The sequence below is a fragment of the Lagenorhynchus albirostris genome, chromosome 2, assembly GCF_949774975.1.
Source record: "Lagenorhynchus albirostris chromosome 2, mLagAlb1.1, whole genome shotgun sequence".
Classification (NCBI taxonomy): Eukaryota; Metazoa; Chordata; class Mammalia; order Artiodactyla; family Delphinidae; genus Lagenorhynchus; species Lagenorhynchus albirostris.
This window is the reverse complement of record NC_083096.1, coordinates 23,722,508-23,744,777: the sequence shown is the minus strand read 5'-3', so window position 1 is coordinate 23,744,777 and position 22,270 is coordinate 23,722,508. Positions and strand designations below refer to the sequence as shown.

Sequence of the window (22,270 nt, the reverse complement as noted above, 5' to 3'; positions counted from 1 at the left end):
TTTTCACTCCCACCAGCAGTGTGTGTGTGAGTGAATTCCCTATTTCCCCACATCCTTCCAGCCCTTGGTACTGTCAGACATTAACTTTTGTCTATTTGATGGGTATAGAGTGGCATTTTTGTTTTAATTTGCATTTTTCTGATTTCAAGTGTTATTCAACATCTTTTTATATGTTTATTGACCATTGATGATTTGCCTGTTCATGTCTTTTTGTCTGTTGTTCTATTGAATTATTTTTCCACTTGTTTTGTAATTGTTCTTTATATATTCTGGATACTAATTCCTAGCTGGCTATATGCATTGCAAATATTTTCTTCCAGTCTGTGGCTTATTTTAAAATTTTATTTGTCGTATCTTTTTGTCTTGCAACAGTTTTTATTTTAAAGTAGTCATATTTGTCAGTCTCTTATGACTTCTGCTTTTTATGTCTTTTTAAAACAGTTCTTCCCTATGCAGCAGTTATAAAGATTTTCTTCCATATTTTCTTCTAAAAGTTTTTAAATTTTGCTTTTACATGTTTAGGACTTTAATCAAACTAAAATTTGTTGTTATGTATTATGAGAAATGGAGTTCTAATGTTTTTCTTGTATGAACCACCAACTCTCCTATATTTCCCCCATTGATTTGTAAATCTATCTCTGCTTTATATAAATGGGTCTGTTTGGGGATTCTCTATTCTCTTTCATAGTTCTTTCTGTCTGGGATTCTCTGTTCTCTTTCATTGTTCTTTTTGTCTATTCCTGTACCAACATCACATTGTCTTAATTATTGTAGCCTTAAAATAATTCCTGATACCTGGTATGATCAGCCACTCCCACATACCTTGTTCTTCTTCCTTTACTTCTTGACTCTTTAGTTTTTACATATGATTTTTCGGTTCAGCTTGTAGGTTCCATGTAAAGCTTTTGATTGGATTTGAATTTATAGATTATCTGAGGAGAACTGATCTCTTTGTGATATTGGGCCTTTCCATCTATGAACATTATTTAGATATTTTTTTATATCCTTCAATAAAGTTTCATTATTTTCTTCCCGAATGTACTCCTAATTGCTTGTTAGATTTGTTCCTGGGAACCTTAAATTTTTATTGCTATGGTGGATGGGATCTCTTTAAAATATGTTTTCTAAATTAGGCATTGCTGGTCTTTATGAATTATGATGATCTTGGATTCAGCACCCCTACTTTACCCCTTTTAATTCTAAAAACTTCTCTTGGACTTTCTATGTAAATTCTAGTGACAATTTTGTTTCCTATGAATTGTTCTTTATTAACTTTCATAAAGGTTTTGTATTCATCTCTTTTATTTCATATTTATTTTTTAAATGTTAAATTATAAATTGGGTTTAATACTTTTTTCAAGCTATTTAAAAGTAAATTAAATTTAAATTAGAACTAAACTCATAGTTAAGTTGAAAACTCTGAGAAGCCCATCTAAATTCCATTTTAAGGCTATCATGTGTGTAAAATATTTGGCTTTTGGAGGTTATATAGTAACAAAGGCAAAGAGGGACCATCCATTTTTCTCTTAATATTTTAGAATATTCTGTAACTTTACACAAAGCTAGCTTTTCCCTCTTGCTTGCTTGCTTGCTTAGCATCCTAAAAGGAAGTCATTCTTCATATATTTTTTTTACACTTTGCTAATAAGTGATGCCTCTTTTTTTCCACAATAACATCCAGTAAAATCACTGGTTCCTTTCATTCAAAGAAATATCTTACAGTAATATGCCATAAAATAAAGATATGGCAAGTAATTAAATTTCTGTCAGTTCTGAATTCCAGTAATATTAAACAATCTAACTCCCTTCTTAGAAATTACTTTCTTCACAAAAATTCCACTAATCCATCAATCAGTCAATCTCTATATCTCGCATGCGCTCTCTCACTCTTTCTCTCTACACACATACACACAAATCCACAGAATTGTATTCCATATATGTAATGTGCATCCTGTATATAGAAGTCAAAGGAGTTAAAAGAATCTTCTAAATATTTTGATTATAAATCTTGCTTTAAAACTCTTTAAGATACTTTATACAATTAATATGGCATTTTCAGTTGAACTTGAAAATTAATATCCTAAATTTTATGTAGGCTACATGCTATGACTTTCTTGTGTTCTTCTGTAGGTTCTCTTTTACAAGTTATTTATTTTTAAATTTCCAGACTGAAATAATTTTTATAAATTGAACAAATATTTTATTTGTAGATATTGCAGGCAGAAATTTAAATTATCAACACTAAGAATTTTAGCTTCATTGAGATAATTTTTCCTTATTGCTGTTTTGTTTGGCTGTGTTTACTTTTATTTTTAGTGATGTTTGAAATAGATGAACTGTTTTATGACATTTATTTCCTCTTTTCCCCTGGATTCAGACTGTAGACTATACTCCACTTCCAGTTCACACACCAACCTTAAAGAAAAAGGGATGCCCTGGTTCAACTGGCTTTCCACCTAAGGTATTCAATCGAGTGATAAGCATTGTATGTTGTGAAAAAAAGGAAAGAAGGAGAATGGATTTCTTCTGCTTTTTGTATGTGCCGTGATTTTTACTATTAGATTCCTCAAAATTATAAACATAAAAGCTGGGAAAGAGAATAAATTCTGTATGAGTGGAAATAATCACCACTAAGAAAGGTAGGACAATCATGCAAAGTTTGTTCTGTTTTAACTTCCATCTTCTTAAATTCAATGTTTTGAAGTCTGTTACAGCAAGGAGTAGTGCTTGGAGTATGTACTGTAAGGAAGGCATTAAGTTGAGGCCACTTGTGGAAGAATCTAAAATTGAGCTTAATAAAACACTTAGAAAGAGAAATGTTTAGAGAAAAATTCAGATCATTTTTTTTTCATTCCATTCAACATGACCATGTCCAAAGTATTGTATATGGTAGAACATGAAGATTTAGTTGCTTATCTCAAGCTCCTACAAAGGAATTCTAGAAATTGGAACTCTGCATCCCCCGAACATGAACTTCAGGTAAACCCCAGAATTAGAGACAGATTGATGCATCTGAAAAACTAATAAAATATACCAAAGTATAACTGGTATAAAAGAAAGCAACAAACTGAATAATCTATGCTAGATAAAATTTTGAGGCTAGACAGAGCATGAATTTAAAATAAGCATAATAAGTATGTTCAAAGAGGTAAGAAAGGAAGTAAGTTGGGAACATGGGTCAGGATAAGGTACTTATAAAGAAAAATAATTTCCAGGTGCTTGACCTGAAAATATAACTGCTGAAATAAAGAACTCAAGTAACTGGCTTTAATAGCAGAATGAGCAAACTGGATGTAGCAGAAAAACAAGTTGTGAGATGGAAGATGAGGTGGAAAATATGAAAGTTAAGCTATAAGACAGAAATAGTGTCTATCTATATAGTTGGACTTTCAAAAGAAAAGAAAAAATAGAGAGATGGAAATACTTAAAGAAATAATGACCTAATATTTCCCAGAAATAAAGGTGGAAATCCTCATACTGAAATACATTATTATGTGCTAAAAAGAGGAGGTAAGAAAACATTCACATTTGCACACATTATAGCAAAATTTAAGGATATCATAGATCAAGAGAAAATTCTAAAAACTTTCAAAGAGAAAGCAGATTATCTAAACAGAAGTCAAATTGATATTGGTCTTCTCAACAGCAATGAGATGCAAGAAGACAGGAAGTATGTTCAAAGTGTTGAAAGAAAAGAACTCGGAACCCTAAAATCCGTTCTGCTGTTAGAAGTAAATAGCTAACAGGGTTAAAGGAAATTGCCCCTAGGAAGGACGACTTGGGGCAAGGGGGTTCTTCTGTTTTTGTTATAAGGATTGTGATACTATTTACTCTTAAAACTATATACATGTATTAATTTGATTTTAAAAGTTAAACATACATACATAGAAAATGTGGAATTTCTTTGTGACTAGGTAATGAAAATAAGATCTCAAATCACAATCATAAGGTGAAAACATTGATGGACTTTACTACATTAAAATTAAAGATCTTTGTACATTGAAAACATTGTTAGTAGGTGGTTAATAAGTGATGACAGACTAGGAGAGGATATTTGCAGTGTTTAACACCAGTAAGGGATTCATTTCTAGAACACGGTATATAAGAAACTTCTGTAACTGCATGTGAAAAAGATTAGAAATCCAGTTGAAAATCTGGCAAATAATATGAGTAATTCCCATAAAAGGAAATCCTAATGGTCAGCAAGCATGTGAAGAAATGTCCAACCTTATTTATAATTGGTGAAATTAGAAATTAAAGTAATTTAATAATTTTTAAATTAATACTACTTTATACTCACCAGATTGTCAAAAATTAAGTAAGGTAGCATCAAGGATGTGAAGAAACACGCAGCTTCACACACAGCTGGTGGAATTTTAAACAGGTACAACCATTCTGGAGAACAACCTGGCTACTGGAATAGACATATACCACATAACCCAGCAATCTCATTCCTTCAAAAAAATTTTTATGCAGATCCATTAGGCAAAATGACAGAGATGCTTAGTGCTGCATATGGTAACAGGGAGTTGGAAATAGAAGAAAGATAGGTAAAATATGGTTGATGTGTAACAAAATCTTACATTTATATAAATTAGCAACACTCAAAAATATCTAATTCATAAGGCTGTGTACATATCCAAGGACCTGTGTAGATCACCTTAGATTGGGTGACAGATTTCATGGGGAAGGATGGGGAGTAGATCATCAAGGATGAATTAAAAATAAAATAAGGCCAAATACAAGACCAATGTCAAGGATCTTAGTCCTTATGCTCTTTTCTAGGAGTTTTATGGACTCAGGTCCATGTTCAATCCTTACTCCATTTTTAGTTGATTTTTATAACTGGTTTAAGATAGGGGTCCAGTTTAATAAATAAATAAAATTAGAGGGGCCTCCATGAAGCTCTGGTAATAATATTTCATGGACTGAACATTAACTCAATTATGTACACCTGTTGTTCCTCCCCCCAAAGTAAAATAAGATTTACTTCATGTTTTTTAAAAGATGAAGGATTGAATCTATAGTTTTCTCAAAGTAAAAGTGCTTAAAAGGGAAAAAGGTTATTTAAAAAAAACCTTTAATAAAGGTTTGCTTGAGATAAAGACTCCTTGTCATTTATAGTGTAGAATCCTAATTATGTACAACTACTGATTTGTACGTTTTCAAAAAGGGTTGGTTCTACTTTGTTCTCACATCTTTTATTAAAAGTATTTTACCTTCTCCACTGAGTAGCTTGAAGTCTGCAACGCTGGCAAAATTGGAATAGAAAAGAACCCTTCTTTCTATCCACTTCTTTAAATTTCGAGATTATAGTTAATTCTCATTTTACTCCAAATTATCACATAATCTAAAATTAGAGTTCATGCTTTAGGCTTAATGCCTCTTTTACTAGAAATTTTTTTCTCCTCCTCCAGCTACCTTTTGTGGAAGTATTAGAAATCAGGTATTGACCAGGAGACAAGAAAGGGGATCTTAGAAAGATCCAGAAGCCAAGTGGTCTAGACCCTAGGGCTGAATTCACCTATCTTTTTGTTACTATTCATCTTCCCCTGCCCGCTCCGCACCAAAAAGAAATAAAACCAAAAACCTATTGTGTGTTGCCTAAAGTTTGATGCTCTCAGAATCATGTTAATTATGTTACATATTATACTGTTCTTAGTTGGGATTAGTAAAACATGGACCATTTAATCTTCAGTAGTGAATCACGCCCACCTCCTACAATTTAACCAGCACCTGCCAGTTGATCATTTAAAATCAATGCTTTGGTAAAACATTGTTTATCTTTCCTACTATTGCATACTTAGTTAAAATTATGACATCCTGGGCAGATCTCTGGGGAAAAAGTATATAATAGATATGTTTTATAAGCAATTTTTAGATATTGTGATGTAATACTATTAAATTTGTCATGGGCATGGTTATTTTATTACTGTCATTTCAGACATGTCTTCTTATCTTTTAGAAGAAGAAAAACAACAGTTACTTACCTTGAGCCATTGACTAATTCTTTCATTGTAATAGAAGCCTTTAGAACCAATCAGTAACAAATTTTGCATTATTGCATTAATGTATTTTGAACAATTGAAAAAGTTAGCACTAGAAAATCTACTCTCATAGTTCCTGAAAGTTAAAAAAACTAAGAGTAAAAATTAGTATACAGGAGAAATGTTGAGCAAAATTTTATGTGATGTTAACAAATCAGGTATTTTTATCACAGGCACAGAGGCCTCTAGTCTTGACCTAACTGTGTCTTATGTAGTCTGGTGGGGTTTTTTTTAGGATCATATTTTTCAGTTACATGTTTTTAAATTATCAAACTCTGAAAGATGGCAGAATCAGATCCGGGCTTGAATTTGAACTCTACCAATAACTGTCTATTCATGACTAATTTATTTAATCTCTCTGAGTTTCAGTTTCTTCATCTATGTGAAGAAATAATACCTATCTTCCCAGAGGCATTGTCTCCATTAAATGAGATGGTTGAGAAGTACTGGAGCAATGTCTGCACCTTGGTTGTTGCTCGGTCCACACACAGCAGTTATAGAGCCAGTAGAAAGATAGTCTGTCCTCTACTTAGAATAAAGTCAGATCCCAGTGCTGCTTTGCAACTGACCAAAGGTCCTGAGGAACTTCTAGAATAGAATGGTTTGAGGTTGGACCAGAGCTCATGACTGCTCTAAATTTGAGGATCTCATTCCATTCCAGGACCCTAATAGAAAAAGATGATCTACTTTTCTACGCTTGATTTTTTTTTAATTTCTTTTGTGGTATGTAAATATATCCCAGTTGAGAAGAGCAAAATTTATTTTTAACTTAAATTTTAAAGCATTGAATATTCTCTTTAGTTTTTTGTTAATATGGTAAATTTCAGCTGAAATACTACTACTTTAAAACTGTTTTCCATCAGTATTCACATGTTACTGGAATACAGGATAAAGTTTTTACTCGTTTAAATCAATTCACATATAAAAAAGAAATAATTAGCCAAATTTGTTTTCAGAATATGTTTTATAAATATGGTTATAACATACACATGTAAATATGTTTTGAATGCTTACTCTGTGCCAGCACTGTTCAAAAGGCTTTGTTTATATTAATGCTCATTTAACCACCCCATGAAGTAGATACTATTACTGATTCTATTTTATAGAATAAAGAAAGTGAGACACAGAGGAGTTAAGTAATTTGTTCCTAAGTTCACACAGCAGAGTGATAGAACAGTGACTGTAATTCATTTATTATTAAAACATGCTAAGAGTTCATTTGGAGAGGAAAGAATTTCTAGAGAGCTGAAATGTACGTTGGTGTACCACCATACAGATCAGCAAAGACTTAGAGAAGAACTTTAACTACTGGGTTTTCAGTCTGTCTCTGGAATAATATATGTGTATTTATATCTGCTCAAGTGTCATACTGCCTGCTTCCAAGGGAGGAAACATATTTGTTAAGCATGTTACTTGTTCGTGGTCCCAGAAAATCAAATACATGATTTTTAGTAGGGACAAGAATTTTAAATTACTGTTTGTTCTTCGTAAGAAGGTATAAAGGCATATTAAATTTCTTTATTTGTATAGGTATAAATATGCAAAATTTCACCTAATGCATTGCCAAAGAACTTACAAAAATCCTGAATTCAAAATTCATGAGCAAAAATTGCTAGTTTATTTTATAACTTTTCAAATGGCATTCAAGAGCAATTGATTATCATTTAACTTCTTATATTATTTTTAGCATAATCCAGCTCAATATTGCCTAATAAAAATATTTAAAGAGCATTAATTATAGAAAGATATGGTGAGAAATGAAAAGAATTCATTCTACACCTAATTAGAAAACATTCTAGCAGCTGGTGTGGTTCACAGAGATTCATATTATGGAAGTCCTTTAAATGAACGATGTGTATGTTTTTATCAATTTGTTTTGCAGCGCAAGACTCATCAGTTTTTTGTCAAATCTTTTACTACTCCTACCAAATGTCATCAGTGTACCTCCTTGATGGTGGGCTTGATAAGACAAGGCTGTTCCTGTGAAGGTAAGAATTAAATGGTAAGAAAATGTGACTAATTTAGTGTCCTGACATTTACTCCCTAAACTGTAATCAAATAGCTTTATTCTCTTTAAAAAGTATATAAATGTTTATTTATTTGACTTAGTCATTTGCTTTTCTTTGGATAATAAACTGAACACCTTGCTAAAGTCTGTTGAATATTGGAAACTAGACAGATGGTCCCTAGAAACATTTTCTAGGGGAGCTATATTTAAATATGTTTCATTCATCTTTGTTTCATCATTCAGGAGAATTTGTGGTCCCCAAAACCCATTAACCTGTATGACAAAATATGTGAAAGTTATTCTTGAATCTATTCATTTAATTTTACTCTTGTTTAATTTATTAGAGAAATTATTATTAATAAGTAGACAATGAAGTATCTTTTCACAGAATTAAATGTCGGCTACTATGCCTCAAAAGATATTTTATTCCAAGTGTTAGTAGCAGAGGTTTTTCCCTACCATTCATTGATCCATCCATCACATGCTCGCAGAATGCCTGCTCTGTGCTTCTAGGCACTGGGGGTCAGGGTTCTATGTTCGGCTAGTTCTCACAAGCCAAGTGGAAGATCCTGATTGCATTATCTTAACTAGTCTCTTAGATGCATGGGTTTAGAGCAAAAGGAAATGGGCAGGCTTTAAGAGTAGAGATTTGAGAGTTATGAATGTGTGAAGTGATGAATATGAATGATGTTTTCCAGGAAACACATGTAGAGTAAAAAGAGAACAAGTATGAGGACAGAGCCTTGGGAAACATAGTTAGGGGGAGGTAAAAGGTAAAGATAACAAAGTAATCTGAGAAGGAATAGCCTCTATCATTGACTAGGGAGGTGTGTCTGAGCCCAACGGAGAGAATTTGCCTTGTCTCATTGTGAAACTTAGCCAGTACTTATAAATGTGACTTTTTAATCTGTTTATCAGAAGGAATCCTGGCAGCTGCTTGGCTTTAGGTCCCTTGTCATTTTTTATGAATCAGAATCATTTGCGGTTCCATAGTAGGAATGTTTGAGATCTTCCCAATTCTCTTCCCTTCTAAGGGTCTCCTGCCATGAAATTGGGCCTGTCTTTTCTTCAGACTGACTCTTTGCAGCCTACCAGCCTACCCTATAAAGCTGTGGGGACACATTGGACTATGCTCAGGCTTTCATAAATGTTGTATAATGTGGTTATAACCTCTAAAGATTCCTGTCGTTTTAATTCTTCTTGGTTGAAATTAGATCCAGTATTGGACAATTATCTTATTGTTTCCATTGCCCCTTGGAAGAGAGATTTTTGCTTATTAAAGCAAATTGTAACTTGTTAGACACTCTACTTAGAAGTGAATGGGTTGTCTTACAGAAGATGAATCGTTTTTGACAGTCAGTACTAGTCCCTCTTGCCTCTCTGCTGGTTTTATATCCATTTGTGATATACAATCCATTTTCCCATGTGTGTGTTCCCATGACGGTATCCCTTCAGTTCCTTTTTTATTCCTTCCCAGATTTTCTCCAGGATCCCCCTGAGAGTAGGAATTGTCTAAATAGATATTCTTAGTCTGTAACCTCTCCCAACAAGCTTGTTTGTTTTAAATACTTTAACCTTTAATTCTCAACCAACCAAGTCTCAGTGGAAGAGAGTTTATTTTTATTTATCATTTTGTCTTAGAATCTCAGGTTCATCATTTAAGTATCAAGAGGTATCATGGCAATACTGTTGGTATTTACATATGCAGGATCTGAGCAAGACTGCCTGGGTTTGAATCCCAGCAATGCCACTTAACAAGTTCTGTGACCCAGGGCCAGTCATACGTAAATGAGGATGATCTTACCTCTCTTAGATTATTACAGAAAAAATTTAAAACACTCAGTAAAGTTAACTACTATTATTATCTTAGTAGTAATTTACCTATATACAATAATATCAGTAACTCCTAAAATTTAAATTGTACCTTCTTAATCATTGAACAATTTAAATTTCAAAAAGAGGAATTGGTAAAATTTGCCAGATATTGAAAAGATGTCAGGTAATTTAACATCCATCAGTGACTCTCGCAAGAGAGATTTCAGGTCAGATACCAAACTGCAGTGAGATGAAGAGTTAAAGAAAACTCCAGAAACTACTCTTTTAAGAATTCAGTTTAAAACAGCTGTTTTATTTGCAAGGTTAGATTTTTTTCCCATCTATTTGCTTCTCATTTTGATCACTAGTGTTAACACAGAACAGTAATATTACATATTACAGTAATAAAAAAGTATTTACTATTTCTCACTGAAATTCTTACTGGTGAGCAAATGAATCAGCTCCCCAAATGACAAAAATATTGTCAAGTTGTTTAAAATAAAATCAGAGGTAAGCATTCATTTAACATGGCACTTTGCATGTAATGAGTGCTCAGTGAATTTTCTCTTTGTAAAAATGAATTTTTATTGAACACTGTTTCTTTTTTTCCCTCCAAAAGTGTGTGGATTTTCATGTCACATAACTTGTGTAAACAAAGCTCCAACTGCTTGTCCAGTTCCTCCTGAACAGACAAAAGGTCCCCTGGGTATAGATCCACAGAAAGGAATAGGAACAGCATATGAAGGGCATGTCAGGGTAAGTATGATTAGGTTGGGTTTAGATTAATCTTTTAAGGCTTATTAATGAATTAAAGAAAGTCACCTTACACACACAGTCCTTGACAGAAAATTAGGTGAATAAAATTCATCTAACAGTTTTACTTCATTCAGAGTAATGGTCTGAAAACAAAAACCTAGCTTTTGCTCAGAATAAATTCCAAAATGTCTCAAAATTTTCTCTACTGTGTCTGTATTATAATGAACAGATGTTGAAATCTCCATAAAGGAGTCTGGCTCTTCATCTTGCTGGATAGGTGGCATATGCTTATGAAGTATGAGATATTGTCAAGACATAATCTTACTTGTCATCTTGAATAATATTTAAAGTGTAAGCTGCTTTTCATCCTACTACCAAATTTGGCTTTTATGCTACTTAGAAATCCATGAATGTTATTTTAATGAATCACTAGAGAAAATTAAAATGGTACCATTAAAGTTTTTTTCAGAATATAATGTCAATCAGTGTTTGAAGAATGTGTTATCACACTTTCTCATGTTATTAATGATGTATGTGTACCATCTGCTACTTTACCAAACACAGTGGCAGACTTACAACACGTGCACACTGTCTTTAGGTTTTCATCATGCAGTTACATATGTAATTAAAGGGGCTCTGACTGACATTTCAGTTTAGGTTGTTTTGTTTGTTTGTTTGCCTGTCTAAGATCCCTAAGCCAGCTGGAGTGAAGAAAGGATGGCAGAGAGCACTGGCTGTAGTTTGTGATTTCAAACTCTTTCTGTATGATATTGCTGAAGGAAAAGCTTCTCAGCCCAGTGTCGTAGTCAGTCAGGTGATTGACATGAGGTAAGTTTGTGAAGGTGAAAATATTTGTATCTTTGCAACATAGGAATGAAAAGTGTGTGATTTTTCTTCTAATTGCATTGCCATGTTTTTATTTAAATCTAATTTAATGTTAATTTTCTCATTTACTAATATTGCAATCGTAACATAATTAAAAATATGAAATAAGGTGTAGTTATAGAACAGGTTGATGTGTGTTGGGTCAGGGAGAAGAAGCTAATGTTTGAAACCAAAAGACCAGTTTAAAGGTTGCTGGGGTACTGGAGTCTAATGTGTGTAATGTTCATATCATCACCTAAAGTAAAGGCTTAGCTATAATTCCAATGTGAGGAAAGGAAATAAAAATCTCAAAATCGTACAGGCTCTTGGAATATAAAGTGAATCTGAACATTTACGTATACCTCTTGAATGTTTCTAGTTTCATTCTTGAGACTCTTCCCCTGCCCCTTGGGGTGCTCTGCTTACCCTCTTCTCGTGACTCCCTTAACGCTTTCCCTCAGTGATCTTATTGACTGCCATAGCTTCAGCCATCGCCTCTGTGTTGACGACTCCCGGACATATGTCTCCAGTCCAGGTCTTTCTCCAGTGCTCAAAACTAGAATTTCTAGCTCTGGCTCACATTGGCATTTCATACCAGCATTTCAAACACATTATCTTCCCCACAAATATGGAATATAAAGGAACAGATGCAAGAAATACTAGAATATCAGCAAGGAAAATTTGACAGAACCTCCTAAGGGAGAAGAATCAAAGATAAGACTAAGATGTCAAGTCTTCAAGACCAAGAGAATGATGGTACCAATAACCAAATTAAGGAAGTCACAAGGAATAAATTGTTGTGGAGGAAATCTGTCTTAGGTGTTGAAGGAACAGTAAAATGTCAGATGAGCTGTGTTGAAGGCACTTGAGATGTATTATGAGAGGAAAGAGGGTGCAGTCTACTGGAGACCCTGGAGACCTACCAGGGTTCGACTCCATCTGTACTTACTGGCCTTTTGACTCCGAGTAATCCAGAAATGATTTCTAACTCTTGTATAAAATGTGGCACTGTTAAATTACACTTGATAAATTACTTCTGGCACTATCAATTTACAAAGGGAGAAAATTCAAAATTTTTAAAAATTTAATTTGGATGTTTTATGTAATTAAATTTTAAGGATTGCTTCATATGTGTTATTTGGATTCATGCCTAAAACTACACACACATACCCATATACACTGACTTTTACTGTTTCCATTGACTTTTAACTTTTCCTTCAGGGACGAAGAATTTTCTGTGAGTTCAGTCTTGGCTTCTGATGTTATTCACGCAAGTCGAAAAGACATACCCTGTATATTTAGAGTAAGTATGTGTGCTGTAATTTGATCACTGGATTATTCGCTTTTTATGAGTATACGTTTCGCCTTTCTATATAGATCACAAACTTATTTGGAATAGAACCAAATCTTATAGACAATTTGTGCTAAGTAAATATTTAATTAGTAAAAGACCAATAGAAAGCATGAATAGGGCTTTGCTCGTGGCACAGCAGTTAAGAATCCTCCTGCCAATGCAGGGGACATGGGTTCGAGCCCTGGTCTGGGAAGATCCTACATGCCACGTAGCAGCAACGCCTGTGCGCCACAACTACTGAGCCTGCGTTCTAGAGCCCGTGAGCCACAACTACTGAGCCCGCGTGCCACAACTACTGAAGTCCGTGCGCCTAGAGCTTGTGCTCCACAACAAGAGAAGCCACCGCAATGAGAAGCCCGCGCACTGCAATGAAGATTAACCCCAGCTCGCTGCAACTACAGAAAGCCTGCGCGCAGCAACAAAGACCCAACGCAGCCAAAAATAAAATAAATTTTTAAAAAAAGAAAGAAAGCATGAATATATGGCTTCTAAAATAGATTTCCTCTTGGATAATATTTTTGAGTCACAATTCAATTTTCCGATAAGCGCTACAACATAAAAAAATGAATAAGCATGAGATTTCTCAATTTTTAAAAAAATAGAAGTTTCTTTAAGATCTCATTTAAAAAGTTAGTATGTTTCAGTTCCATTGCTTTGTAATAACCACTCCAAAACTTAGTGGCTTAAGCCAACAGTGGTTTATTTTTCACCATTCTGTGGGTCAGTCCTTCAGGTGTACAGTTCTGGTGTCAACTGGGGGCACTCATGGGACTGCATTCAGCTCATTTGGAGCAGGAATATCCAAAATGACCTTACTCTCACATCTGGGGCCTGGGTGCCGGCTGTTCGCCTTGGTACTTGGCTGGTCACTGGGCCACCTCAGTTCTCTGTATGAACTCTCTCCACGTGGTCTCTAATCGTCCACTAGTCTGGCTGAGCTCTCCATGACCGACTTCCAAGAGAGCAGAGGAAGCTGCCAGGCCTTTTAAGGGCTAGGCTCAAAACAGGCATAATAACCCTTCTCCATTCTGTTGGCCAAAGCAAGTCATGAGGTCAGCCCGGATTTAAGAGAAGGGGAAATAGACTGCATCTCTTGATAAGAAGAGTGGGATTCCAGAGAAGAATTGTTGGTAGCCATCTTTGGAGGCTGTCTAATACAGGGCCATCTCGAATTGGTGAATTAAGGTAATAGAGGTTAATAAAAAGGGCTGTTGCCTTAATGGTATGCCTGTATGCTTTGTATTTGTCTATGAATCTTGTATATGAGGAAGGTCAGACAAAGACCATACTTAGTCTTTCAGTTCCTAGACCAACAGCTATTCTCTCACCAGTACCAAGGGATCCTACAGAGGCCCACTTATCTTAACTGATTCTAATTGTGGGATTTTATTGTCACTGCTGCTTAAATTACTCTTAATAAAGGATCCATATATACATAATTCAATTCTGTTCTGATTATAGCGTCATTGTATAATTATAAACCTTCATTTAAATACTAGCTCAAGTGATCTGGTCTTTCCCTGAGATGAGTTATTGTTATGAAGTAATAGAGAATCTTAAGTACTTCCGAGTATTTTTGACTTTTTTAAAACAAGTTGAAAATCAGTACAGTGTAGGGCTTACAAGCGTGGACACAGGATTCCAGTCTAGTTGTGTGTCCTTGGAGAAATTAATTTATCTGCATCACAGTTTTTTTCATATATAAAATCAGAATATAATAACAATACCTACCTTGTAAAGATGTTGATAGAGTTAAATGAGTTAATACTTACAAAGTGCTTTGATCAGTGCCAAGTAATCACTCAGTAAATGTCAGTTGCTGTTGTTATATGACTGTGTGTAATGGATTTTTTAGTGATAGTATTCTGGCACTTTGCAGCAAAGAAAATACAAATGACACTAACATTTAGAACGGTATCTACTACCTTTGTCATGAATTCTAATGCTAAAACTATTCTTCTGATTATGAATAGCTAAACTCTGTTAAAGGTATCAATTAATGAATGCTCATTTTGTTGGCTAGTGCTAAGCGAACTAGCATCAGTATAAAACTGGCTTAAAAGGTATCTGTTTGCTGATGTCATGAATTTTGATTAAATTGTTCTAGGTCACAGCTTCCCAGCTCTCAGCGTCTAATAACAAATGTTCAATCCTGATGCTAGCAGATAGTGAGAATGAGAAGAGTAAATGGGTGGGAGTGCTGAGTGAATTGCACAAGATTTTGAAGAAAAACAAATTCAGAGACCGCTCAGTGTATGTTCCCAAAGAGGCTTATGACAGCACTCTTCCCCTCATTAAAACGACCCAGGCAGCTGCAATCATAGGTATGAATTCATAACATTTATCTTGTTATAATTATTTACTAATATACCTTGTCAGCAGGGACTGGTTTTCATCTAGGAATCCCGGTGTCTAACATTGTATGTGTTATATCACAGATGCTCAGTAAATGTTTATTGAATGCATGAGACCATATTAGAACTTTATTTTTCAGTAAACAAGAATAAATATACTTTTCAAATGTATTTTCTTCTGAAAAAGCAACAATGCTGAAGATTAACCTATTAACGAATCGATTTTCTGCTTGTGTGACTTAGAAAAAGTTGTTTAAAGCATAAGCCGTATCATAAAGCATAAGTTTCCTATGTAAAATGTAGGTACTAATTACCTTGCAAAGGTTACTGTGAAGTTTAAGTAAGATGGAATGTGTAACACAGAGTGTTCCATATATAATATGCCGTCAAAAATGGCAGCTTTTCTGTCTGGAGGGTTAAATTTTCGCTATATTCTTACGTACACTGCCCACTCTTTTGTTACTTTCTAGTAAATAATGAAAAGTTTGATGAGTAGGGTTCAAATGCCTTGCACAATTTTTCCCTCCCCAAACAAGAAATGGAACTGGTCACAGGGTGCTAACAAACTAGGGGTTTTTTTCTTTCACCTTTTATTGAATAAACATTTATATCTTTTTATAAGCATTGATATAAATTATTTTCTAATGATTGTCCTGTTAAAAAAAGATATATCTTTTTATAAGCATTGATATAAATTATTTTCTAATGATTGTTCTATTAAAAAAGACACGAGATAATATTTACCACAGTAATCTGACAGGAAATTTAATAGTGCAAATTGTTATTGCTATTTTTTAATTGTTTATTTTATTTATTTGGTTTTTTGTACCAAATTTCTTTTGTTATCTGTTTTATTCTATGAATTTACATAGTTTCTACCTAATAAAAATACTTCATATTTATGTCTTATATAGATCATGAAAGAATAGCTTTGGGGAATGAAGAAGGGTTATTTGTTGTGCATGTCACCAAAGATGGTAAGAGAAAATTATTTTGGAGAAAATATTATTGATAGAGTATTCTAACCTACAGATTCTGAATTCTAAAAAGAGCAGGATTTGCTCTTATTTATTCTATAATTGAAATTTTCCAGGCCTAATTGGATACGTTTATAAGTCAAAACATAATTTTTTTAATTTTTCTAGTCCATCTGAGTTCTGAAACTTCCATGTGTATTGTCTTTCTTGTGTCATTTTATTTACAGTTCTGCTGTGTGAACTCAGATTGCATTTCTAAAGATGGTACATGAAAGAAAAATGCAACTTGATTTTTTTCATAGTTCTAACAGTACTAGGAGTGGTAACAGTCATTAAAATGTGTTTGTTGTTGGGGTCTTTTATCCCACAGTTTAACACAACAGATTTCTTTTTAGGGAGAAATTAAATACTGGGTGAAGTAAAAAGGAACCCATTTAACTTAGCATTCTTGAATACAGTGTTCTAAGTTCTGTCTTTATATCAAGTTAGATCATGGGAAAACAATGCATTTAAACTTCATTAATTTGTTACCCAAAGAAATATCTTTAGTGAAACATGAGTTACTCGGTTTTTAAAAATAGTAACCCCATGGTAAACTTCCCTAGGATTTGGTGAGAATAAAGAGGTTTTTCTTAAAGATCTGGCATGCTTTATCACATAGGAACTCTTTGCCATGGCTGCCAGAAATCTCAGTGCTAAATTTAATACCTTACTATCGAGGTTAAATTATAGGTTAAATAGGTTAAATTAAATTATAGGTTAAATTATCTTATAATGGGTGTAATTATCTTCATCTTTCTCCATATGATTTCTGATCTCTCATTTTTTCTGTGTGTATCTCTGTCTTTATTGTAAGTTGACATATTCTTTTGAGTATAATTGGGATATAATTAATAGGTAAACAAAATATTTTGCAGTTGATTTATTATTGTTTCTTTGCATAGAAATTATTAGAGTTGGTGACAATAAGAAGATTCATCAGATTGAACTCATTCCAAATGATCAGCTTGTCGCTGTGATCTCAGGACGAAATCGTCATGTACGACTTTTTCCTATGTCAGCTTTGGATGGGCGAGAGACTGATTTTTATAAATTGGCAGAAACTAAAGGGTGTCAAACCATAACTTCTGGAAAAGTACGTCATGGAGCTCTTACATGCCTGTGTGTGGCTATGAAAAGGCAGGTCCTCTGTTATGAACTATTTCAGAGCAAGACCCGTCACAGAAAATTTAAGGAAATTCAAGTCCCATATAATGTCCAGTGGATGGCAATCTTCAGTGAACAACTCTGTGTGGGATTCCAGTCTGGATTTCTAAGATACCCCCTGAATGGAGAAGGAAGTCCATACAGTATGCTCCATTCAAATGACCATACACTCTCATTTATTGCACATCAACCAATGGATGCCATCTGTGCAGTTGAAATCTCCAGTAAAGAATATCTGCTGTGTTTTAACAGCATTGGGATATATACTGACTGTCAGGGCCGAAGATCTAGACAACAGGAATTGATGTGGCCAGCAAATCCTTCCTCTTGTTGTAAGATTCTCTTACTTTTCGCTGTCTTATCTTGCTGTTTCTTTCTTTTTCCTTCTCCTTCATCTCCTTTATGTATTCATTGTTAATAACAGGTTGTTTTTTAAGTCATCTTTGAGGTTTTTCCTAAGCATCAAGTATGTTTTATGTAAAGTAACTAACCATATGTAGTTAAGACCTAGGCCAACAGGGTCAACATTAACAGGAACATAATTAAAGCTAATCTTCCTATGCAATGTTTTACTTAGATAGATTTTTAACACATATTATTGTATTTTGAAATAACCCTAAGGAGTTATCTTCATGGTCCCCCCGAATATAGTGCTTGTGAGCACTAATAGCTCATAGGACTTATTCGAGAGAAGTGGTTACCTAGTGAATTATTTAATCAGTTATGTGAAGGTATGATGTAGCATTTGAAAAGTTATTCACTTTCACATTTTTATCTAGGTAGGTAGATACGTTCAAGAAACATTAAGATATTAATAAATTATTGAATACTTATTATGTGTCATTTTACTGTAAGAGATACAACATTGAGCAAAATAGACAGTCTTACCCTCACAGAGCATGAATGCAGTCGAATGGATTCCTGACAAAACAAGTTGCAGTAGAATATAAGTGCTCTGATAGCAGAAGTACAGAGTTCCGTAGAGGCATGTAGGAGGAATATCTAATCCAACACATTTTGTTTTTAGTGGAAGATACTTTGAGCATGTTTAAATGCCGAAGGGAGATAGCCACTAGGGAGCCAGGGAAAGGTTTATGACTATATGGTAAATACAGGAAATAGAGTAAGATCCCCAAGAGGCCAAAAAGGATGGAAGTCAGAATATAGGGGAAAGGATTTGGAACAGGAGGAGTAAAACCTCTTCCACTGCAACAAGATAGGAGGAATGGTGGGTATGTGTATAGTCAAGTTTAAAAGTTCAATATAAGAAAGTTTAGGAGAGCCATATATACTTATTACAGAAAAATTAGAAAATCTAGATCAAAAGAAAAATACATATACCTACCCAGACTTAACTATCCTTGATGTTTTGTTTCTTCTGAAATTTATACTCTTATCTATGGCATCATATTTAGAATGAATCCTAGTCAGAAAATAATTCAAAGTATTATGTGAATTGTACAGTGTTAATTGGAATTAGAATAAGAATTTGAATATCTGGCTTTTATGAATAGCTCTGCCAAAAATTTAATTCATGACCTTAGCTTGGGTAAATCATTTGATCTTTCTTTGCTTGTGTCACCATTTATTGATGTTCATTCTTTCAGTAAATATATATTGAGCATCTCCTGTGCCAGATGCTTTATCATACTTTGATAAATGTGACCATAGCTCTTACCTGCAGATTTCTCTACTTCGTAAGTTGTTTCACTGTCAAGAGCTTAACTACTTTAGGAATCGGTTATTTAAAATGTAATGAAATTCCTTTATAGAACTAGTATGGGGCAAGGGAATAATATACTCTTGGTGTTAACAGACTCCTTCTGTATTATAATGGCCTTAAAACCTCTTCATTTATGATTTACGGGGTTTTTTTTAACTTCAAAAATGTATTGATGTGGCTACTGTATGTTAACAATAGGATTTTGGTGGGATTCCACTCTACACTTCTTTAGCATAGATCTTTCAAAATGTTTTGGGTTTAGCAGTTAAAAGTAACCAGCCAGCTGTTCTCTCCTTCCCATCTCCCAGGTTACAATGCACCGTATCTCTCAGTGTATAGTGAAAATGCAGTTGATATCTTTGATGTGAACTCCATGGAATGGATTCAGACTCTCCCACTCAAAAAGGTAATTTAACATTAAAAAATGGGCTAAGTGAACAAATGATTATAAGTGAAACACTAATATGACTATTTAGCTAGTTTTCACTAGTTTAGCATTTTCTGTCACATGTAATAACACAATTGGTAATCTGGGACTTAGCTAAGAGTAGGAAAAAAAAGAAAAATCAAGCTGGTTAATTTTACAGGTAGCTCAGCACCGTATTATTTTTATTACATTTTGTTTCACTGTATAACGTATGATTATTATAATAATGAACAACTAGAATATATTCTACAACTTAATATGTCAGTGTTATCTTCCACTTTAGTTTAAGGAGCTCTGAAGGAGTATATTATTTGTAATTTTACTGTTTTTCACATAATGGTATGCAATTTTAATCCTTGAGGGCATATTTCATGGGCTAGAAAAGTGATTAAAATTAGAACCAATGCTCTGTATAAGCATCTCATGATTAAAAAATAAGGGTTTCGCACATTCCTAATAAAATATAATATTTTCCTTTAACATTTCCCTGTGGTAACATAAAGAGAATTTTTACGAGTATAGAATGGCTGTTTTGCAACAATGAAGAATAATAGTTTCATGTAAGTATATGCAGCGTGTGTCATTAGTTGCAGGGCAGGGTTTAGAGGAATGGGTAAAAGAAAGTAACCAAGATCTTATTTCAAAATCTGCCCCAATTTTAAACCATAACAGCAGTGGGAAAAGCTCTTGTAAATGCTGCCACATTTTATAAAACAACTAAATACGGTCCTCGCGTTTATAACTTCGGGCTGGTTACAGTTAGTTTTCCCTTTTATGTTTATCATGTGAATTTTGAAGTATATATAAAAGAATATATGATCTTTATGAAGCATAATAATAAACTGATCACTTATGAACTCACCTGCTAACTTAAGAGCCAGAACATTACCAATTTCACTGAATCTGCTTGTGTATTTTTCCCTTACCCTGATTATTGTGTTTATGATTCCCTTGCTTTTCTTAAAATACAGAATTTTTTGTATATTTAAATATTTCTAAATAATATATTGTTCAGTTTTGCTTATGTTTGAGATAATAAAATGTTATGTTGTATATCATCTTCTGCCTTGCTATCTTAATGTATTTACTGTTTCTAAGATTCATCCATGTTACATGTACTATTATATATATGTGTACACACACACATATATATATATTTCATTGCTTTTCACTACTGTAAAATATTCTGTTGGGTGAATAGATCACAATTTATTTGTCTGATTAGCAGACATGTGAATTATTTCCCAGCTTTCTGCTATTATGAACGTTGCTGTAGAAGTCATATATGTCTTCAGGTGCGTATGTGCAGGAGTTTCTTTTACGTCATATGCCTAGGAACGAAACTGATGGGACGTGGAGAATGCACGTGTTCAACTTTACAAGATAGTGTCAAAGTATTTTCCAAAGTAATTGTACCAGTTGACACTCCCATCATCAGTATATAAGAGTTCTTTATGACCCATACCGTTGTCAGAATTCATAGTTTTATAACCATTTATTTATGGTGATAAAGTGATATCTCATTGACGTGTTCATTTGCATGTCCCCAATTAACAATGTTGCTGATAATCTTTTGTATGTTTATTCATCGTTCATATTTCCTCTTCTGTGAAATACCTGGTCATGGTTTTTGCTCATTTTCCTGTTTGGTCATCTTTTGATTTTTTGAAATTATTCATATATGGTAGATACTGGTTTAGTGATGGGTGTGGTGAATCTTTTCCCTGTTTGTGACCTGTTAATTTTTATAGTGTATTTTGTGAACATTTGTTGTTATTGCTTGAAAATTCATTGTTATAAATTTTAATGTAATATCATTCTTATCCTTTTTACCTTTCTCTTTTTTTTTCTTAAGAAGCTGTTTCCTACCTCAAGGTCATAAAGATAGGATCTTTATTTTCTTTCAAAAGTTTGAAAGTTTTGCCTACTGTGTTTATGTCTCTGTTCCATTTAGAATTGACTTTTTGTGTATGGTGTGAAGTAGGAATTCAGTTTCATTTGTTCCATATAGATACCCAGTTGCTCCATCACCATTTATTGACAGTCCCTCCTTTCCCCAGTGATGTACAATTTCATCTCTGTCATGTGTGTACATTTAGTTCAAATAAGATTCATAAAGTAGCTGTATGAATATTTTAGTATCATCGTCTGGTACTAATGGCTTTAAAAAGTCAAATTTAAGGTTTAAATGTATTTCTGCTTTTCTTTTTTTGCCCAGAATATTCTTCCTTTAAAACGTTATCATTATAACTGTGTTAATTCAAGTTAGATAATTTTATACCTTTCTAGTCAGAATTGTTGATTTCCTTCCTAAAAAGGAAGGATAAATTAAAGGTCTTAATAGTGTGTGCCTTATAAATATCTCAAAAGTTTTATGATTTAATTTTTGAATTTTGTTGAAATACTAATTTTATTTTTTATTATTTTAGGTTCGACCCTTAAACAGTGAAGGATCATTAAATCTTTTAGGGTTGGAGACGATTAGATTAATATATTTCAAAAATAAGATGGCAGGTAAGAAAATACACATTAGTAGGAGAGCTTCATAGAAGTATTCAGGTGTATCTTACTCCAAAGTCTGTATAGGGGTGTTCATAAATTTATGATCTTTTCTGGTGGATCTAGTTAATGAAGATGTAATTATGGTACATTATGTATTTAGAATAATATTTTGACTTAAATGTAAGTAAAAACATTGGCATTAAGAAAACACATTAAAATGTTTACATCAGTTATCTC

The 22,270-nt window shown here is 33.5% G+C and overlaps 1 protein-coding gene across 5 annotated transcripts in view; it reads left to right on the top strand.

The window, feature by feature from the left end:
- Positions 1 to 22,270, top strand: part of CDC42BPA (CDC42 binding protein kinase alpha) — a 326,828-nt gene that overhangs the window by 284,165 nt on the left and 20,393 nt on the right. For all 5 annotated transcript variants that reach the window (XM_060128307.1, XM_060128299.1, XM_060128320.1 and 2 more), the window contains 10 exons: positions 2,378 to 2,461; positions 7,930 to 8,035; positions 10,490 to 10,626; positions 11,315 to 11,454; positions 12,712 to 12,793; positions 14,952 to 15,168; positions 16,113 to 16,175; positions 17,120 to 17,713; positions 19,413 to 19,510; positions 21,961 to 22,045. In XM_060128307.1, the coding sequence (XP_059984290.1) occupies positions 2,378 to 2,461; positions 7,930 to 8,035; positions 10,490 to 10,626; positions 11,315 to 11,454; positions 12,712 to 12,793; positions 14,952 to 15,168; positions 16,113 to 16,175; positions 17,120 to 17,713; positions 19,413 to 19,510; positions 21,961 to 22,045 (1,606 nt within the window). The remainder of the gene's footprint in view (positions 1 to 2,377; positions 2,462 to 7,929; positions 8,036 to 10,489; positions 10,627 to 11,314; positions 11,455 to 12,711; positions 12,794 to 14,951; positions 15,169 to 16,112; positions 16,176 to 17,119; positions 17,714 to 19,412; positions 19,511 to 21,960; positions 22,046 to 22,270) is intronic.